Source organism: Ornithorhynchus anatinus, chromosome 3 (genome assembly GCF_004115215.2).
Source record: "Ornithorhynchus anatinus isolate Pmale09 chromosome 3, mOrnAna1.pri.v4, whole genome shotgun sequence".
Lineage (NCBI taxonomy): Eukaryota > Metazoa > Chordata > Mammalia > Monotremata > Ornithorhynchidae > Ornithorhynchus > Ornithorhynchus anatinus.
The window spans coordinates 5,945,336-5,966,531 of NC_041730.1; the positions used below are offsets into that span (position 1 = coordinate 5,945,336).

Genomic DNA, 21,196 nt, shown 5'->3' on the forward strand with positions numbered 1-21,196 from the left:
TCGATACCTAGTCTCCCTCCCGCTTAGACTGGGAGCCTCGTGTGGGACAGGGACTCTATCTGACTTGATTACTATCTTGCAGTTACCCCAGTGTTCGGTACAGCGCTTGGCACATTGTGAGCACTTAACAAAAAACATTATCATATTCTTCTTATTATTATCACTAAGAGCAAGAAACTCAGATCTAAGTGTCCAGATCCCCGGGCTCAGACTCCCGCATGCAAGATTCTGAGCAGCGTGGCTCAGTGGAAAGAGCCCGGGCTTGGAGTCGGAGGTCGTGGGTTCTAATCCCAGCCTCGCTGCCTCGTCCCTAGCCCGGCTGAGAGGACGGGACATCGGAGTGGTCCCTGGGAGGAGCCACTGGACGGCAGTGTCACCATCAATCAATCAATCAATCAATCATAGTTATCGAGCGCTTACTGCGTGCAGAACACTGGACTGAGCACCAGGGAGAGGACAACAGAACCGAGTTGCTAGACTTGCTCCCCGTCCACGAGGAACTTACAGTCTAGAGGTGGAGACAGACATTAATACAAATAAACAAATTATGGATATGGACTTAAGGGCTGAGGAAGGAGTGGAAGAAAGGAAGCCAAGATCCAGAGCCCGGGCCCAGGGGTCAGAAGGACCTGGGTTCTAATCCCGGATCCGCCGCTTGTCTGCTGCGTGACCTCGGCCGAGTCACTTCACTTCTCTGGGCCTCAGTTCCCTCATCGGGAAGGTGGGGATTAAGGCTGTGAGCCCTATGGGGGAAAGGGACTGTGTCCAACCCAATTACCCTGTATCTGCCCCAGCACTTAGTAAGCGCTTAACAAATACCACAGTTATTATTATTATTATTATCTGCGGCCTCTGGATCCAAACAGGGAGACGGAAGTGGACTCTTCCTAGGTCTTTACACACCTTCCTCTGTTGGTGGGAAAGAATCCGGTGACCCACGGGGGGCTCCTTGACCCTCCCCAAGCCGCCACCCCCGGCCCCCCGGCCCCGAGCACCGCCCCCTCCCCTGCCCGGGCTGTCTGGTTACGGAGGTGCCTAGCCGAGGTGACTAACGTCCTGCCCAAGCCCAGCCCCGAGGGAGAGAGACTGAAACCGGGGGTCTCCTTTCTGGGGCTTGAGTTTTTTCTTCATTTATTTTTTTATGGTTTTTCTTAAGCACTTACTCTGTGCCTGGCGCCGTACCGAGTGCCGGGTGGATATAAGCTATCATATCGATAATCGTAAAGCGCTTACTATCTGCCAGACACTGTTCTAAGCACTGGGGTAGATACAGGGTAATCGGGTTGTCCCACGTGGGGCTCACGCTTTTAATCAATCAATCAATCATATTTATGGAGCGCTTACTACATGCAGAGTACTGTACTAAGCACTTGGGCGAGTACGGTACGGCAATATAACAGAATAGGGGAACACGTTCCTCGCTCACAGATCAGTCGGACACAGTCCCAGTCCCACCTTTTCTAGATGAGGCAACTGGGGCCCAGAGCAGTTAAGCGATTTGCCCAAGTCCACACAGCAGATACGGTTGAATGAATGAACGAACGGACACAAACCCTCCCACGCTCATTTTAAAATTCCTTTTTATTAAAAATATCAACCCAAAAAAATCCCAGCAAATCTTCACTGAGTGAATTCTGGAGCAGCTGCAGACTGGGAGGCGGGGGGAGAGCCCGGAAGACAGTTGGTGTGCGTGTGGGGGTGGGGGGCGGGGTGTCTGTGTGAGTGTGGAGCCCCCCCCCCCGAGGTGGAGGGGGTGTTTTTTCCGTGAAAAGGACAGACGGGGGGACAGCGTGGCAACATCCCCGTTACCCTGTCACGGGGCAGGACGGTCTGGTCCCCCCGTGAGCGTGAGGGTGGGTGTGGGTGGGTGTGGGTGGAGCCCCCGTGGAGGGAGGGGGGAAGAGAGGGAGGGGGCGGCTTTTCCACGGGAAGGACAGACGGGGAGGACAGCGTGGCCGCCTCCCCGCCGACCCGTCGGCGGCCTGGACGGTCCGGTCCCCCCTCCCCGAGCGGAGGACGGCGGGAGAGGGGACCCGGGCGGCGGGGCGACTCAGACCCCCTCGGGGAGCCGGGGCGGGCCCCCGGCCGGCCGGGGCAGGGGGTCCCCCCTCGGGGGCGGCCCGGGCCGGCCGGCCCCCGCCCCGCCGCCGCCCCGCCGCTGCCTCCGGCCCCGCAGGCTCTGCTTGCGCAGCAGGTAGCGGGAGTACTGGACCTCGGGCATGGCCAGCTTGAGGCAGCCCTCCCCGCCGGGCCCCAGGCCGTCCCCGGGCAGGTCGTAGCCGACGATGCCCACCTTGCCGCTGGGCTGCCAGGGCCGCAGGTCCTTGTTGCGGATCTCGGCGGCGGGCCGGAGCCGGGGCCGGCCGCCGGAGCAGCGCCACAGCAGCCGCTCGCGGGCCTCCCGCAGCTGGCGGGCCTCCCGCTCCACGCAGCCCCGGCCGGCCCGGGCCACCCGCCGCCAGAAGGTGGCATTGAAGTGGTCGTAGAGCCCCGCGTCCAGCCCGTTCCAGGCCCGGGCGGCCTCGGCCAGGGCCCCGGGGGTCACGTTGAGCCGGGAGCCCGGGCTGCGCATGTTGAGCTTGGCGTAGAGCACGTCCTCCAGGTCCCAGGCGAGCAGGCGGCGCAGGAGGACCAGCGACTCGTCGAAGTACTCGGCGATCATCACCAGCGAGAACACCTCCTCCACCTCCCGGATCAGGCCCGCCAGATAGCCGGGCTCCCGGGGGCTCCTGTCGTTGTCGCCCCCGAGGTCGTAGACCAGCGTGTTGTGGGCGTACATGGCGTAGCGCTCCCCGGGCCGGTAGTAGGCCCCCGGGTCCCGCAGGAAGGCCTCCAGGGAGGCGTTGGGCACCCGGCGGAAGGCCGGGCAGTACTGGTTGTAGTAGCTGAAGAGCGACTCGAACATGGAGGCCGGCTCCCGCATGATGGTCACGTAGACCGTGTCGTTGGGCAGGAGGCGGCGCAGCTCGGGCCGGTTGAAGCGCAGGTGGCTGGCCAGGACCCGGGGCGGGACGGTGGCCGGGTGGACGAAGCGCGAGGAGAAGTTGCGCGGGTAGCAGAACTGGTGGTCGCAGCTCGGGTGGGGCAGGGCCACCGTCAGGTTGTGCCGCTCGGCGAAGCGGAAGAGGATGTTCTGCACGGTGGTCCCGGCCGTCTTGTGGGTCTTGAGGAAGGCCACCGCCGTGTGCTTGGGTCGCGGGGGCGAGCCGCGGGGCGGGGGGCAGCCGGCGGGGAAGGCCTTGGGGGACCTGCGGGGGCGAGAAGGGGACGCGGTCATTCGCGGCGGGTCGGCGGGGGAAGGGACGGTCCCCGTCGGCCTACCCCCGACGAAGCCCGCCCTCCCCCTGCCCCCTCGGCCTTCCCCGTCGTCGTCCGGGCCCCTGAATCCGTGACCTCTGGCCATTCGGTTCTCCCCCCCGCCCCGCCGCACTTATGTCTCTATCCCTAAGTCGTTTCTTTCCGTTGAGCTCCCTGTGGGCGGGGACGTGTCTCCCGACACCGTGGTATTGTATCGGTCGATCGTATTTGTCACTGTTATCATTGTATTATATAATTATTACGATGACACTTGTGGTATGTGGCGAGCACTTACTATGTGCCAGGCACTGTAATGATGATAATAATAATAATAATAATAATAATAATAATAATAATAATAATACTTGTGGTATTTGGTAAACACTATGTGCCAGGCAGGTTTTCCTCCTCTGGCCTCTCTTGCTCTTCCTCTGCCTCCCTCCTCTCCCCAAGGTTGGATCCTCTTCTGTTCTCATGCCAACGCCGCCACTCCCTTAGACCTCAGATCGTCCCACAGATACCCACTACCTAACCTCCCTCTTCTCCCCCTCCAATTCAGCCCACACACTTCACTCTCGACGTACCCGATGAACACCGGGTTAACAAAAACTCGATCGATAGTGCATGAGCCCTGACCAAACCACCCCTCACAGAGAAGCGGCGTGGCTCAGTGCAAAAAGCCCCGGCTTGGGAGTCAGAGGTCATGGGTTCTAACCCCGGCTCTGCCGCTTGCCAGCTGTGTGACTTTGGGCAAGTCACTTCACTTCTCTGTGCCTCGGTGACCTCATCTGTAAAATGGGGATTAAAACTGTGAGCCCCACATGGGACAACCTGATGACCTTGTATCTACTCCAGGGCTTAGAACCGTGCTTTGCACATAGTAAGCGCTTAACAAATACCACCATTATTATAGAGAAGCAGCGTGGCTCAGTGGAAAGAGCCCGGGCTTAGGAGTCAGAGGTCATGGGTTCTAATCCCGGCTCTGCCACTTGTCAGCTGTGTGACTTTGGGCAAGACACTTAACTTCTCGGCGACTCAGTTACCTTATCTGTAAAATGGGGATTAAGTCTGTGAGCCTCATGTGGGGCCTACCCCAGCGCTTAGAACAGTGCTCAGCACATAATAAGCGCTTAACAAATACCAACACATGGCCGTTTCTTCCCACAATGCACTGCACCTTCTCTAGACAGATGGGCATTACTGGAAGATCGTTCCCTATAACCCAACAGCATGCTGTCCAAAATGTGCAGTGAAAACGGATTACGAAAGAACCGATGTACTGCCGTTTCCCAGTCAACCTGGCAGCGGTGTTGTTGCGAGCCTCCGTGTACCCCAAAATCATGTCCTGTCGACAACTGCCTCGATGGAAGATAAGGAATGAGGGGGAAGATGGTTTGCAGACAGTTGAAATAGGTCACGATTTCTGTCACATCGGGTGAAAATCAAGAAGGCTGTGGAAGACTGACAAGTGTTACAAAGTTTGAACACTAGACTTAATTTGTTTCTCAGACGCTTATCTGACACCTATGTAGAAGTGAGAAGCAGCATGGCTCCGTGGAAAAAGCACGGGCTTGGGAGTCAGCGGTCATGGGTTCTAATCCCGGCTCTGCCGCTTGTCAGCTGTGTGACTGTGGGCAAGTCACTTCACTTCTCCGGTCCTCAGTTACCTCATCTGTAAAATGGGGATGAAGACTGTGAGCCTCACGTGGGACAATCTGGTGACCCTGTGTCTACCCCAGTGCTTAGACAGTGCTCTGCACCTAGTAAGCGCTTAACAAATACTATTATTACTATTACAACGCCTGATACTCTTCCCTATCCCTCTCTGTAATTTACTTTAAGGTCTGGCTCCCCTCACTAGACTTTAAAGTCCTTGAGGGCAGGGACTCTCCCAACTCTATTTGCATTGTACTCTCCCAAGCATTTGGTACAGTGCTCTGCACCTGGAAACACTCAATAAGTACCAGCGATTGCTCGATCGAGTGATTGGCCCCTACCAGTGGTCATCGGCACGTCAAGTGGAACCCATTTGCAACTACTTAAAATCTGTTCTGCCGTAACACATTCTTTGGTTAGAGTCTTGTTGAGGAATTGGGCGTCTTCTAGCAGCACTTACTTGTGGACAGATACCGTGTGTGAGTGTCTGTGTGCGTGGGTGTGTGTGGCAGGGGAGAGGAAGTATGAGTCTTGGTGTAAATACTGCAGTGCAGTTTTCTGCAGTTCCTGAGGAGTGACTGTACTTGCAATTGGTTCCCTTTGAAATGCTAATGAAGGACTGATAGCGGGTTTTCATACAGCTTTCCTGACAGAGCCCTATCCCGTTATAACAATACACAGCCGATTCACAGGCCTATTATGGTAACTCTCTTCTCTTCTCCCTTCCAGAAAACATGAGACGTTGCAGAAATGGCTGGAACAGCCCTGCCGGAATCACAATTTTTTCCTTCCCAGGCTCCTCCTTCTCTTCCTTTCCTCTTCTTCTCTCCTTCCCATCCTTATCTTTCTGGAGCTTAGTGGAATTTTCCAGACTGGCCTCTGGTCTTTATAATAATAATGTTGGTATTTGTTAAGCGCTTACTCTGTGCTGAGCACTGTTCTAAGCCCTGGGGTAGATACAAGGTAATCAGGTTGTCCCACGTGAGGCTCACAGTCTTCATCCCCATTTTACAGATGAGGGAACTGAGGTACAGAGAAGTGAAGTGACTTGCCCAGAATCACACAGCTGACAAGTGGCAGAGCGGGGATTAGAGCCCGCGACCTCTGACCCCAAGTCCGGGCTTTTTCCACTAAGACTCCCAGTCCCCACAAGGCCTAAGCCAATTATTCTCTTTTGGCTCCTGGAGGGAGCCTCCCCCCTCTTCGCAAGTGCCACCTCCTCCATCTGTGCTTCAGACCCCATTCCCGCTCACCTTATAAAAACCATCTCCCCTTCCCTCCTCCCCTCCTTAACTTCTATCTTTAACCGCTCACGTTCGAATGGCTTCTTCCCCTCTGCCTTCAAACACGCCCATGTCTCCCCCATCCTAAAAAAACCCTCTCTCGACCCCACTTCCCTTTCCAGTTATCACCCTATCTCCCTTCTACTCTTCCTTTCCAAGCTCCTAGAACGAGTCGGCTACACTCGCTGCCTAGAATTCCTTAACTCCAATTCTTTCCTGGAGCCCCTCCAATCTGGCTTCCATCCCCTCCACTCTACCGAGACTGCTCTCTCAATGCCCTCCTTCTTGCCAAATCCAACGGCTCCTACTCTATCCTAATCCTCCTCGACCTCTCAGCTGCCTTTGACACTGTAGACCATCCCCTCTCCTTCACACCTTATCTCACCCAGGCTTCACGGACTCCGTCCTCTCCCGGTTCTCCTCATCTCTCTGGCCGATCGTTCTCGGTCTCCTTCACAGGTTCCTCCCCGCCCCCATCCTCTAACTGTTGGGGTTCCTCAAGGGTCAGTTCTTGGCCCTCTTCTGTTCTCCATCTATACTCACTCCCTCGGTGAACTTATTCACTCTCACGGCTTCAATTATCATCTCTATGCAGATGACACACAAATCTACATCTCTGCCCCTGTCCTCTCCCCCTCCCTTCAGGCTCATATCTCCTGCCTCCAGGACGTCTCTACCTGGATAATATCCCGGCTGGATTATTGTGTCAGCCTTCTCTCTGATCTCCCTTCCTCCTGTCTCTCCCCGCCCCAGTCTATTCTTTATTCCCCTGCCCGGCTCATCTTCCTGCAGAAACGCCCTGGGCATGTCACTCCCCTTCTTAAAAACCTCCAGTGGTTGCCTATCGACCTCCTCACGAAACACAAACTTCTCACTCTGGGCTTCAATGCTGTCCATCACCTTGCCCTCTCCTACCTCTCCTCCCTTCTCTCTTTCTACTGCCCACCCTGTAGGCTCCATTCCTCTGCCGCCCGCCTCCTCACCGTCCCCCGTTCTCGCCTATCCCGCCGTCGACGCCTGGGCCACGTCCTCCCGCGGTCCCTCCTCACCTCCGCCAAACTAACTCTCTTCCCCTCTTCAAAGCCCTACTGAGAGCTCACCTCCTCCAGGAGGCCCTCCCAGACTCAGCTTCCCCTTTTCCCTCTGCTCCCTCTCCGCACCACCCTTCACCTCCCCTCAGATAAGCCCCCCTTCCCCCCCTTTCCCTCTGCTCCTCCCCCTCTCCCTTCCCCTCCCCTCAGCACTGTGCTCGTCCGCTCATTCGTATATATTTTTATTACCCTATTTATTTTGTTAATGAGATGTGCGTTCCCTTGCTTCTATTTATTGTTATTGTTTTTGTCTGTCTCCCCCGATTAGACTGTAAGCCCGTCGATGGACAGGGATCGTCTCTATCTGTTGCCGAATCATCCATTCCAAGTGCTTAGTACGGCGCTCTGCACATAGTAAGCGCTCAATAAATATTATTGAATGAATGAGTTATAGGGAAGCAGCGTGGCCTAGTGGCAAGAGCTTGGGCCTGGGAGTCAGAGGACCTAATCTCAGCTCTGCCACTTGTCTGCTGGGTGACCTTTGGCAAGTCACTTCACTTCTCTGGCCCTCGGTTTCCTCATCTGTGAAATGGGGATTAAGTCCTACCCCCTCCTACCTAGATTGGAAGCCCCACATGGGTCAGGGACTGTATCCAATCTGATAACCTTGTAGTTACCCCAGTGCTTAGAACGGTGCTTGGCACATTGATTCATTCAATCATATTTATTGAGTGTTTACTATTTTCAAAGTACTGTAGTAAGCGCTTGGGAGAGTACAATATAACAGTAAAGAGTAAGCATTTAACAAGTACGATTACTGTTATTATAGTTAGAGGGAGGGCATGTGAGTAACCCAAGGGAGGACCTGGGTTCTACTCCTGGCTCCGTCACTTATCTGCTGTGTGACTTTAGGCAAGTCCCTTTGCTTCTCTGGGCCTCAGTTACTCATCTGTAAAATGGGGATGAAATACCTGTTTTTCCTCCTAGTTAGGCCGTGAGCGGGACAGGGACCGGGTCTAACTTGAAAGTCTTGTATCTAGCTCAGGGTGGATGGGTCCAGGTGGTTTTTCAGTGGGACCTTGGAGTGGAGAGGATGACTGGCCAGAAACTCCCTCCTGCTTCATATCTGACAGACCACCCCTCTCCCCATCCTTATATAATAATAATTAATAATAATGATGGTATTTGTCACTATGTGCCAAGCCCTTTTCTAAGCCCTCAGGTAGATGTGAGGTAATCAGAATGGGCATAGTCCCTTTCCCACGTGGGGCTCCCAGTCTTAATCCCCATTTTACAGAGGAGGTAACTGAGGCCCAGAGAAGTTAAGCGACTAGCCCAAGGTCACACAGCAGACAAGGGGCAGAACCGGGATTAGAACCCACTTCCTCTGATTCCCGGCCTGGGCTCGTTCCACTAGGCTATGAAGCTGGCAGCTTGTGGGGAGGCGAGTTGGTTGGCAGGGTGGCAGGGTGAGTATTGCAGCCCGGCGTAGTGGATCGAGCCCGGGCCCGGGAGTCAGAAGATCGTGGGTTCTAATCCCGGCTCTGCCACTTGTCTGCTGTATGACTTTAGGCAAGTCACTTCTACTTCTCTGGGCCTCAGTTCCCTCATCTGTAAAATGGGGGTTAAGTTCCTGAGCCCCTCATGGGACAGGGACCGCGTCCATCCCACTCTGCTTGCTTCCACCCCAGCACTTAGTACAGTGCCTAGCGCATAGTAAGTGCTTAACAAATACCATAATTATTATTATTATAATTCTTGCTCTCTGGCTGTTCTGTCGGGGGGGCAGGGTGGGAGGGGGTTCTTGAGCACTGAACACCAGCAGAGTGGGGGTGGAAAAGAAAGAAGGAGGCTGGCCTCTGGCAGCCGGCTACTTCGGTAATAATAATAGCAATAATAATAATGGTATTTTTTAAGCGCTTAGAACTCAAGCGCTTAAGCGCTTAACTGTCAAGAACTCTTCTAAGCGCTGGGGTAGATACAAGCTAATCAGGTTGGACACCGTCCCTGTCCCACACAGTCTTCATCCCCATTTTACAAATAAGGTCACTGAGGCACAGAGACGTGATATGACTTGCCCAAGGTCACGCAGCAGACAAGCGGCGGAGCCGAAATTAGAACCTAGGTCCTTCTGACTCCCAGGCCCGAGCCCTAGCCACTAGGCCACACTGCTTCCTCTCTTCCTTTAGCCGCCCTCACCACCCCCCTCCAGCTCATCAGTCGCTCCTCAACCCCCGCAAGGGGCTCCCCCTCACCCCGCCCCCTGCCCCCAGCGGGGCAGAGACGAGGCCTTTGTGGGCTGGGGGCCGGGGGTATGGGGCAAGGAGAGGCCATGAAGATCCCCGGCCAGGCTGAGCCGTAACGATTGATGTGCCAGGTGGGGAGTCGGGCTCTGAGGTCGATGTGTCAGGGACAAACGGCCGCCAGGCAGGTGGGATGTTTCAGACAGCTGGATGCGGCCGGCGGGCGGGCGGGGGTTATAACCATCGGTGCTCTGAGCCGACGTCCCCTTTGGTCCAGGCCGTTGGTTCGATCCGAGCTCCACTGAGGTGGACCGGCCGGGGCCCGTTCCTCAAATCTAAGAGCACTAAAGCAGGGCTCTAGCCTTGTCAAATCCCCTATCAATTATAAATGAAAGATTATGAGTTATTCATTTCTATTAATGCCTGGCTTCCCCCTCTAGACCGGTAGGCTCGTCACGGGCAGGGGACGTGAGCGCTTCCCTCCTCTAATGCCAACCTTCTCGCTGGGCCTCCATCTCGTCTATCTCGCCATCGACCCCTGGCCCGCGTCCTGCCTCTGGCCTAGAGTGCCCACCCTCCTCAAATCCGGGCCTCAGTTCCCTCATCTGTAAAATGGGGGTGAAGATCGTGAGCCCCTCGTGGGACAGGGACTGTGTCCAACCCACTTTGCTTGAATCCACCCCAGCACTTAGTACAGCGCCTAGCACATAGTAAGTGCTTAACAGATACCATAATTATTATTATTACTCTTGCTCTCTGGCTGTTCTGTCGGGGGGCAGGGTGGGAGGGGGTTCTTGGGGGTTCTTTGGGAGCACAGATTCTTGTGGGTTCTTCGTATCCCCTCGCCCCACTTTCAAAGACTTACTGAAGGCCCATCTCCTCCAAGAAGCCTTCCCTGACTACGCTCTCCTTTCCTCTTCTCCCACTCCCTTCTGCGTCGCCCTGAACCGCTCCCTTTATTCATCCCCCGCTTCCAGGCCTACAGCACTTATGTCCATACCTGTCATTTATTGATTTCTATTAATGTCTGTCTCCTCCTCTAGACTGTCAGCTCGTTGTGGGCAGGGAAAGAGTCTATCATATTGTACTTTCCCAAGTGCTTAGTACAGTGCTCTGCACACAGTAAGTGCTCAATGACTGAATGAATAGATGAATGAATACCAACTCCATTGTATTATATTCTGCCAAGCAGTTCGTCCAGTGCTCAGTAAGTGTTCAATAAATAGAGAAGCAGCGTGGCCGAGTGGATCGAGCCTGGGCCTGGGAGTCAGAAGGATCTGGGTTCTAGTAACGGGCCCCACCACTTATCTGCACTGTGACCTTGGGCAAGTCACTTCCCTTCTCTATGCCTCAGTTCCCTCATCTGTAAATTGGGGGTTAAGACCGTGAGCCGGGACAGGGACTGTGTCTAACCCGATGAACCTGTATCATCCCCGGTGTTTAGAACAGTGCTTGGCACATGAAAAGCGTTTAATAAGTACCATAATTATTATTATTTTTATTATGCTGGACATGGCCTGTGTCCAACCCGATTAGCTTGTATCTGCCCCAGCGCTTAGAACAGCGTCGCTCTGTACTCTCCCAGGCACTTAGTACAGTACGTCGCACTCAGTAAGCACTCAATAGATACGATTGAATGAAGGAATGAATGAATGAAGGAATGAATGAATGAATGAATAAGCGCTTAAGAAATACCAATAAAACAATACCGTCGTTCGATCCCACCTCCATTCCCGGCCCCCCGGCCCCACGGGGCATTGGGCCCACCCCTTCTGCTGACCCCGTCCCCCCCATACCAGCTGAGCTGTGCCCCCTGATGGATGAGCAGGCTGAGGGTGCTGCAGCCCAGCACCAGGAGCAGGACTTTCCTCTTGGTCATCATCTTGGCGGCGTGGTGCAGGTGGGGCCAGACGGCCGCCATGGTGGACGGACGGTCGCGCAGGAGGGCCCCCACCCTCCGCCCCCTGCTACCGGGGCCCGGGCCGCCCCGCGCTCATGGGGGTTCCTGGGGCTCGGGGAGCAGGGCCAGCGTTAGCCTCAGGGGGATCTGCAAGGGAAAGGGGAGAAAGTTGAGAGCGGGCGGAACCCGGCATCCTCCGTCTCCCCGACCCCCGCCCGGCCCCCGCCCGGGAGCCCGACCCCCGGACGCCGGCGGCCCTCGCTCCCGGCCGCCGCTGAGAGAGGAGAGGGGTGATCTCGGGTTTCGGTCCGTTGCGGGGGATCGGTTACGGAGACGATATCTCCCCGGGAGCCGAGATAACCCTCTCTTGGGTGGAATTACAGGATCCGGGTGGGGGGTGGGGAGGTGAAGCGGGGAGCGGCCGGGGGCCGGGGGGACCGTGCGGCGGGCACGGGAGTCGGGGAAGCAGCGTGGCCCGGTGGCTAGAGCACAGGCCTGGGAGTCAGAAGGACCTGGGTTCTACTCCAGGCTCTGCCTCTTGACTGCCCTGTGACCTTGGGCAAGTCTGGGTCTCAGTTACCCCATCTGTAAAATGGGGATTGAGCGTGAGCCCCGTGTGGGACGGGGGACTGTCCCCGACCTGATTAACTTGCATCTACCCTTGGGCTTAGTCCAGTGCTTGGCACCTAGTAGAAGCAGCATGGCATAGTGGCTAGAATAGAGGTCTGGGAGTCGGAAGGACACAGGTTCTAATGCCAGCTCAGGCCGCCTGTCTGCTGTGTGACCTCGAGCAAGTCACTTTGCTTCTCTGGACCTCAGGTGTCTCACCTATGAAATGGGGGTGAAGACCTGGAGCCCCATGTGGGACAGGGACTGCGTCCAGCCCGATTACCTCGTATCTACCCCGGGGCTTAGAACGGTGCCTGGCACATAATAAGCCCTTAACGAATGCCACAGTTATCATTATTATTACAGTAAGCTCTTAACAAATACCCAATATTATTGTTATTAAGGAAGGTGTCCTCCGGTAGAGCTAGCTGGAGTTCATCATAATTACTGTGGTCGGCGTGCAGCGCTTACTGTGCGCCAAGCACCGGACTCAGCACTGGGGTAGATGCAAGATCACTAGGAGCCACACGGGGCTCACGGTCTAAGTAGGAGGGAGAACAGGGATCGAATCCTCATTTTGCGGATGAGGAAACCGAGGCCCAGAGAAATGAAGCGACTTGCCCGGTCCCGCTGCAGACAAGCGGCGCATCTGGGATTAGAACCCAGGTCTTTCTGATTCCCGATCCCGGGATCTTTCCACCGGGCCACGCCGCTTCAGAGAAGACTTACTGATGGAGAGAAAACGAATTACGGGTGGGGGGATCCAATTTGTGCTCCCAAAGAACCGCTGCATTCCGCTCTCTACCCTGCGCCCAAGCCCCCTGGTCCGTCCCTGAGTCCGGGAGCTCCGAGTTGGGGTGGGGAGAGGCTGGGACTGCTGCCCTCCTCGAGGTCTGGACTGAGCCCAGGGCACTGGGGTTGGGGCAACGCCCAAACTCACCCATCCCTCTTTCCCTGGGATGAGGGGAAGAGAGGCTAAATTCATTAATTCAGTCGTATTTACTGAGCGCTTACTGTGCGCAGAGCACCGTACTGAGCGCTTGGGAGAGTACAATTCAACGATAAACAGATGCATTCCCTGCTCACGATGATCTTACAGTCTGGGGGCGGGAGGGGTAACAGTCCCCCTCTCCACCCCCCCCCCCCCGAAGGGTTTGGGGAAAGTGGGGTCTGCGGAGGAAGGCTTGGGGAAGTGGAGCTGGGGGGGAGGATGCCAGAAGTGGAGGGGGCGGGGGGCAGCTGGATGGCTGGCTTCTCAGAGGAGGAGGAGGAGGGGGAGGGCAGGGAGAGGTTGGGGGCCTCGCCGTAACCGGGATCTGCCCCGGCCGTCTTCGCTCAAGGGCAACGTGGCCCCTTGGCAGCACCAGTGGAAAGTCAGCCCCCGCCTGGGGGTTAGCGCCCCCCGTTCCCTGGGGGGGGGGGAGGGGCGGGCGAGGGGCTATCAGCTGACCCCAAGGGCCCAAAGCCTCCGTCCCGCCCGGCTGGCGACTCCTGACCGTTTTGCCCCTAGCTCCCCGTCTGCCCGGCTGCAAACCTCCCCCCGACCCCCTCCCACCCCAGGGTCCCGAAAGGCCCCCCGAATCCAGGGGTGGGGGGCAGGAGGGGAGAGGCGGGGGGCTCTTTCTCCCCTCCCCCACCCTCCGTTCCAGCTCCTGCTCCTGACCTTCCCCCCACCTGCAGCAGGAATATTAATCCCGGATTATTTAACCCGGTCCTGTGGCTCCGTGGGCCCCTCCCCCCTGCCATCACTGTCTCCCCCCCCCCCGCAACCGCAGCCCCCCGCTCCTCCCCCGCTCAGGTCCGGCCGGCCCTCGGAGACAACCCTGAGCTCTACGGAGAGCCGAGAGCCGGGGCTGGGCAAAGGCAGAATGTCTGACCCCAGAGGGCAACCAAGGGCGATGAGAGGGAAGAAGGCGTCGGTTGCCCCTTCTGGGGTTTCCGAGGCGCAGATGCGGCCGGCTGGAGGGTGGAGTGGCCGCCCCCCACTCCCTCTACCCCCCAGGGACAGGGCAGAAGGCGGCAAGTCCTCTTTGTCTCTTTCTTCTCCTTTTTCTCAGCCCAGATCCCTTCCCCTCCCCCCGAGAAGGGGCAGTCTGGGGGCTTGCTGAGCCCCTGGACTGGGGGGGGGGGGGGGGTCTCTTGAGCAGAACGGTCAGACGCCGCCCCAACTAGGTCTGTGGAGGAAATTAAAGCGAAAGAGGGAAGGGGGAGGCGGAGGGGCCTAGAAGAAGGAGCGTAAGACCGGGAGCCGGAGGAGCCCCCGCTCCGAGCCCCGGCCCTGCCACCGACCTGCCACTGACCTGCCGGGTGACCTCGGACAAGTCGCAACCTCTCTGGGCCTCAGTTCCCTGACCTGTAAAATGGGAATAAGGTGGATTCAGGGATCTATCCGTCTCTCCCTCCCTCCTAGGCCGAGCCCCGCACGGTCGTCATCCTCATCGTCACGGTATCCGTTAAGCACTTACTATGTACTAAGCGCCCTCGGGACAAAGAACGCACCGGCTCAGATCAGTTTCTCTGCGGCTCGGGGCTCAGCACGGGGCTTGACATAATGGTGAGTGGGTGCTGAATAAACAGTAACGTTTTTATTAGGGATTTTCAGCAAGGCCCGGGGGGAGAGAAGATGCGGTTCTGGGAGCCGGATGACCCGGGTTGCAAGGTAAACTCTGCTCCTAGCCTGCCGTGTGACCTTGGGCAAGTCACTTGACCTCTCTGTGCCTCAGATCCCTCATCTATGAAGTCAGGATCAGATAGTTACTGGTCCTACCACTCGTGGCACAGGGCCCGTGTCCCATCTGAGGATCTTTAATTTACCCCAGCGGTAGGTAAGCAGACAGTTTAACTCCTAGTAAGTGCTCAATCGATCAATCAATCAATCGACCCACGGTATCCGTCGAACGCTCAGATGCAGACCGCCGCGCCGAGCGCGCGGGAGGGAGCCGTACGGCGTGGCGGATAGAGCCCGGGCCGGGGAGTCGGGAGGTCAACGGGTTCTAATCCCGACTCCACCGCCCGTCCGCCGCGTGACCCCGGGCAAGTCGCTTCGCTTCTCTGGGCCTCGGTGACCTCGTCTGTAAGAATGGGGATCGAGACGGCGAGCCCACTTGGGACAGGCACCGCGTCCACCCCCGTTCGCCCCCATCCGCCCCAGCTACGGTGCCGGTCACGTAGCGAGCGCTTAACGCGTACCGTCGTCGTTCTTACGATCGGAAGACCCGTCTCTTGTCCTCGAGGAGCTTAGGGTCTAGCTATAAATAAATTCCATAGGTAATTAAAAGGTAGCTGTCCCCGTCCCGCGGAACGGGATCGCCTGCCGGGGCCCGGCCCTCCCGGGATCCGGCGCCCAGATTCCCCCTACGAGGGGGACCAAGGCCTCGGGGTGGACCCCGGCCTCCCCCCACGGACCCCCCCAAGCTTCGCCCGCGCCCCTGCCCGGACAGAGGGGGACGGGCCCGGGGTTCTCGCAGGAAGAGCGGGGTCGGGGCAGACCGCGGGAAGGAGAAGGTGAGAATCCAGGCGTGGGGTTACGGCCCCCCGTCCTCCCCCCCAAGGAATCCTCGGGCCCTTCTGGACCCTCCTTCCATCTCCCCCACCCCGGGATGAATCCGAACGCTAATTTTAGGAACGACGCTTCACCTTCGGCTCCCACTCGCTATCCGCAGATGGCTTTTCTCTCTCTGGGGATGGCGGGCAGAAACGGAGCGGGGACGTGAGCTTTAAAAGATGGATCCTTCACGCTCCCCTCCCCGACTCCGGCTTCCCGGCCGAGCTCCCTCCCGCCCCCTCCCCCAGCCCGCCCACCCCCCCGGGATCCGGAGATGGGCAAGGACCATCTTTAACGGGAGATCTCCCCATCTGGGCCGTCGTGGGGGCGGGTTTGAAGGGGGGATGGAGGATGGGGGTGGGGAGAGGGGCAGGTACCCGAAGCCGGCGGGCGGGTTCCCGGGGTGGGGGGGGGGGGTCTGCCCGGGACCCTCCCCGTCTCCCAGTTCCGCCGTCGTGACGACCGGTGCCTCGATTTCCCTCCTCCTGACGCCCCCCCCCCACCCCCCCGGCCCCCGGTATCCTTGAAGTCCCCCACCCGGGCCGGTCCCTCCCCCGGCTGGGGCCCGGCCTCCTGGGTCCGGGGGAGTGGTCCCAGATGAGCCCCTCGCCCCCTCCCCGGCCTCGTCCCGTGCCCCCCCTCCCCGGGCCCGCGGCCCAGATGCCCCCCACCCCCACCCCGGATCCTGCGGTACTCACCCCTCCCCGACCGGGGCTCCGGCTCCCCGCCTGCAGCCGCCCCCTCCTCGCCCGCACCGTCCTTGGGGGAAGAGGGCCGGGGGGCCCAGGCCACGAGGGGCTGGGGGGCCCAGGCGCTCAGCTCGGCGGGATCAGGTGGCGGCCTCCCCCTCCCCTCCCTCCGGGTCTGTGTGTGTCTTCTGCGTGTGTCCGTGTGTGCGTGTGTGTCGCCCCCCGCCCCCCAGTCTGCCTCTCCCACCGGCGGGCGGGGCGAGGGGGGCGGGCGGAGGAGGGAGAGACGGTGGGCGAAGGGGCCGGCCAGAGGGGCTCCCGCCCTGCCCACCCTCCCCACCCTCCCCACCCTCCCGGGGACACGTCCTGGTGCGTTCACGCCGCCTCGCCGGCCTGGGGGCAGACACGCACACGCACGCACCCAAAATCGGGCTCCCCGGGGACACGTCCGGGGCCGTTATTATTATTCATCGTCTCTATGGCACACTGACTGTGTGCAGAGCACTGGACTGAGCGCTCGGGAGAGTTCTCCCGGCCTGACGGTCCTGGACGGACGCGCACACACACACGCACACACACACTCGTGCTCCCGGGGAGACGTCCCTGGCCCGTTACTAATATTCATCGCCTCTATTGCGCACTTACTGTGTGCACGGCACTGGACTGAGCGCTCGGGAGAGTTCTCCCGGCCCGACGGTCCTGGACGGGGACACGCACACACACCCAGACGCTCACTCTCATGCTCCCAGGGAGACGTCCGGGTCCGTTACTATTATTCATCCTCTCTATTGCGCGTTGACTGTGTGCAAAGCACTGGACTGAGCGCTTGGGAGAGTTCTCCCGGTCTGACGGTCCTGGACGAACACACACACACACACACACACACACACACACACACTCGTACTCCCAGGGAGTCGTCCTGGTCTCTTATTATTATCCATCGTCTCTAGGGCACACTTACTGTAAGCAAAGCACTGTACTGAGCGCTTGGGAGAGTTCTCCCGGCCTGACGGTCCTGGACGAACATACACACGCGCGCCCACACACTCGTGGGCCATGGGAGACGTCCTGGTCTGTTATTATTATTAATCGTCTTTATTGAGTGCTTGCCGGGAGCAAAGCACTGTACTAAACGTTTGGGAGAGTTCTCCCAGCCTGACAGTCCTGGACGGACACACACACACACACACACACACAGGCCGTTGCATTCCTGTTCCCAGAAGAGACACAGCGAGATATAGATTCATTTACGCACAGTTTTTATTTAGCAGGTATGTGATCCCGCGTGTCAGAAGCAGCGGGGCTCAGCGGCAAGAGCCCGGGCTCGGGAGCCAGAGGACGTGGGTTCCAATCCCGGCTCCGCCACTCGTCTGCTGTGTGACCTTGGCCAAGCCGCTTCACTTTTCCGGGCCTCGGTTACCGCATCTGGAAAATGGGGATGAAGACTGTGAGCCCCACGTGGGACGACCTGATTTACCCTGTATTTTTCCCAGCGCTTTGAACAGGGCTTGGCATATGGTAAGAGCGTAACAAATGCCATAATAATAATAAAGAAGCCCCGCAATGCCTAGATGCCCCAGCGTCCTTCCTCCCGAAAAATCTCCACCCCTACTCCCATCCCCTCTCCCCCGGGTGAACCTGTCTCCTCATAAACTCCCCCTCCATAGTAATAATAATAATAATGTTGGTGTTTATTAAGCGCTTACCATGTGTCAAGCACTGTTCTCAGCGCTGGGGGAGATACAGGGTAATCAGGTTGTCCCACGTGAGGCTCACAGTCTTCATCCCCATTTGACAGAGGAGGGAACTGAGGCCCAGAGAAGTGAAGTGACTCGCCCGCGGTCACACAGCTGACGAGCGGCGGAGCCGGGATTAGAACCCACGACCTCTGACTCCTAAGACCGGGCTCTTTCCACGAAGTCACGCTCCCTTCCTCAGAACCCCTACCCAATTCTTTAAATAGTACCTGCGAAGCGCCTACTGTGCGTCGAGCGCTGTTCTAAGCGCTGAAATTCGAGGGAGGCCCTCCCGCTTCTTCATTTCCTCCTCTACAGACGACTGCTCTGTAGGGACCCTGACCCCTGTCCCCCATAATAATGCAAATCCACAGGCAGTCTCCCCCTCCATTTAAAACTCCACACCCTCACCATCGGCTTCAGAGCCCTCACTCCTTCTCGCCCCCTCCTACCTCACCTCGCTTTTCTCCTTCTCCGACCCGGCCCGCACGCTCCGCTCCTCTAATGCCGATTAGACCGTGAGCCCGGCATCGGGCAGGGATTCGTTCATTCATTCAATAGTATCCATTGAGCACTTACTATGGGCAGAGCACCGGACTAAGCGCTTGGAATGAACAAGTCGGCAACAGATAGAGACGGTCCCTGCCGTTTGACGGGCTCACGGTCTGATCGGGGGAGACGGACAGATGAGAACGACGGCGATAGATAGAGTCGAGGGGAAGAACAGGATTGTCTCTATCTGTTGCCCAATTGTCCATTCCAAGCTCTTAGTGCAGTGCTCTGCACATAGTAAGCGCTCATTAAATACTATTGAATGAATGAATAATGCCAACCTCCTCACTGACCCTCCGTCTCCTCTATCTTGCTGCCAACCTCTGGCCCTCGTCCTGCCTCTGGCCTGGAACGTCCTCCCTCCTCACATCCCACAGACAATGACTCTCCCCGCTCTTCAGAGCCTTACTGAAGGCCCATCTCCACTAATAATAATAATAATGATGATGTTAGTATTCGTTAAGCTCTTACTTTATGCCGAGCACTGTTCTAAGCGCTGGGGTTAATAATAATGTTGGTATCTGTTGAGCGCTTACTATGTGCAGAGCACCGTTCTAAGCGCTGGGGGAGATACGGGGTCATCGGGTCGGCCCACGGGAGGTTCACAGTTAATCCCCCTTTTCAGATGAGGTAACCGCAGCACAGAGAAGTGAAGTGACTTGCCCACAGTCACACAGGTGACAAGTGGCAGAGCCGGGAGTCGAACCCATGACCTCAAACTCCGAAGCCAGATACCAGGTCATCAGGTTGTTCCACGTGGGGCTCACAGTCATCATCCCCATTTTATAGATGAGGGAACTGAGGCCCAGAGAATAATTATAACAATAATAATGTTGGTATTTGTTACCGACATTATTACCAACAAGAATTGGGTAGGGGTTCTGAGGAAGGGAGCGTGGTTTAGTGGAAAGAGCCCGGGCTTGGGAGTCAGAGGTCATGGGTTCTAATCCCGACTCTGCCACCTGTCAGCTGTGTGACTGTGGGCGAGTCGCTTCACTTCTCTGTGCCTCAGTGACCTCATCTGGAAAATGGGGATGAAAACTGTGAGCCTCACGTGGGACAACCTGATTGCCCTGTATCTACCCCAGCGCTTAGCGTAGTAAGCACTTAACAAATACCAACATTATTAAGCGCTTACTATGTGCAGAGCACTGTTCATTCATTCATTCATTCATTCAATAGTATTTATTGAGCGCTTACTATGTGCAGAGCACTGTACTAAGCGCTTGGAATGAACAAGTCGGCAACAGATAGAGACGGTCCCTGCCGTTTGACGGGTTTACAGTCTGATCACTGTTCTAAGCACTGAGGTAGATACAGGGTAATCACGTGAGGCTCACAGTCTTAATTCCCATTTTGCAGATGAGGGAACAGAGGCCCACAGAAGTGAAGTGACTTGCCCAGTCACACAGCTGACAAGTGGCAGATCCGGGATTCGCACCCATGACCCGTGACTCCCAAGCCCGGGCTCTTTCCACTGAGCCACGCTGCTCCTCGGGGCCTTTCCTGACTAAACCCTCCTTTCCTCTTCACCCACTCCCTTCTGACTTGTTCCCTTTAATAATAATAATAATAACGATGATGGTATTTGTTAAGCACTTACTATGTGAAGAGCACTGTTCTAAGCGCTGGGGGAGATACGAGGTGATCAGGTTGTCCCACATGGGGCTCACAGTCTTAATCCCCATTTTACGGATGAGGCAACTGAGGCACAGAGAAGCGAAGTGAATTTTATTCATTTTATTCACTATTTTATTCATCCCCCGCTCCCAGCCCCGCAGCCCTTGTGTCCCTGTCTGTCGTTTATTGATTTCTATTCATGTCCGTCTCCCCCTCTAGGCTGTAAGCTCGTTGTGGGCAGGGAATGTGTCTGCGTATTGTGCTTTTGTACCCTCTCTCCCAAGCATTTAGCACAGTGCTCTGCACACTTAGCACTCAATAAATCCGATGGATTGCATGAAAGAACCTCCCCTTATCTCTCTCTTTCTCGTTCTCTCACACACACGCACATTAGCACTTACCTTTTCTTACCTTTTTATCCCTTTTCTCACCTTTTTATCCCTTTTCTCAGGGTTCTGGGTCCCCTCCCTCTCTGCCCCACCCCCTCCTCCCGAGTCATTCATTCATTCATTCATTCATTCACTCACTCACTCACTCAACCGTACTTATTGAGCGCTTACTGCTTTCAGAGCACTATACTAAGCGCTCGAAAAGTACAATTCAGACACAAAGGGAGACAATCTCTGCCCACAACGGGCTCACAGTCTAGCAGCAGGGTGGTTCCGTGGAAAGAGCCGGGGCTTGGGTGTCAGAGGTCGTGGGTTCAAATCCCGGCTCAGCCTCTTGTCAGCTGTGTGACTTGGGGCAAGTCACTTAACTTCTCTGTGCCTCAGTTACCTCATCTGTAGAATGGGGGTTAAGACTGTGAGCCCCACGGGGGACAACCTGATTACCTTGTGATAATAATAATAACGTCGGTATTTGTTGGTACAGAGCACTGTTCTAAGCTCTGGGGTAGATACAGGGTAATCAGATTGTCCCACGTGAGGCTCACAGTCTTCATCTCCATTTTACAGAGGAGGTCACTGAGGCCCAGAGAAGTGAAGTGACCTGCCCACTGTCACACAGCCGACAAGTGGCAGAGCCGGGATTCGAA

General features: G+C 56.8%; 1 protein-coding gene across 1 annotated transcript; it reads right to left on the minus strand.

The window, feature by feature from the left end:
• Window positions 1-2,137: 2,137 nt before the first annotated feature.
• Window positions 2,138-16,462, minus strand: GAL3ST3 (galactose-3-O-sulfotransferase 3; the record flags this gene model as incomplete). Its single annotated transcript, XM_029061637.1, has 3 exons — window positions 16,262-16,462; window positions 11,307-11,557; window positions 2,138-3,248 (listed from the first exon to the last, which is right to left on the minus strand). Coding segments are annotated over exons 2-3 (1,236 nt in total), but the record flags the coding sequence as incomplete, so codon positions are not given.
• Window positions 16,463-21,196: the final 4,734 nt, after the last annotated feature.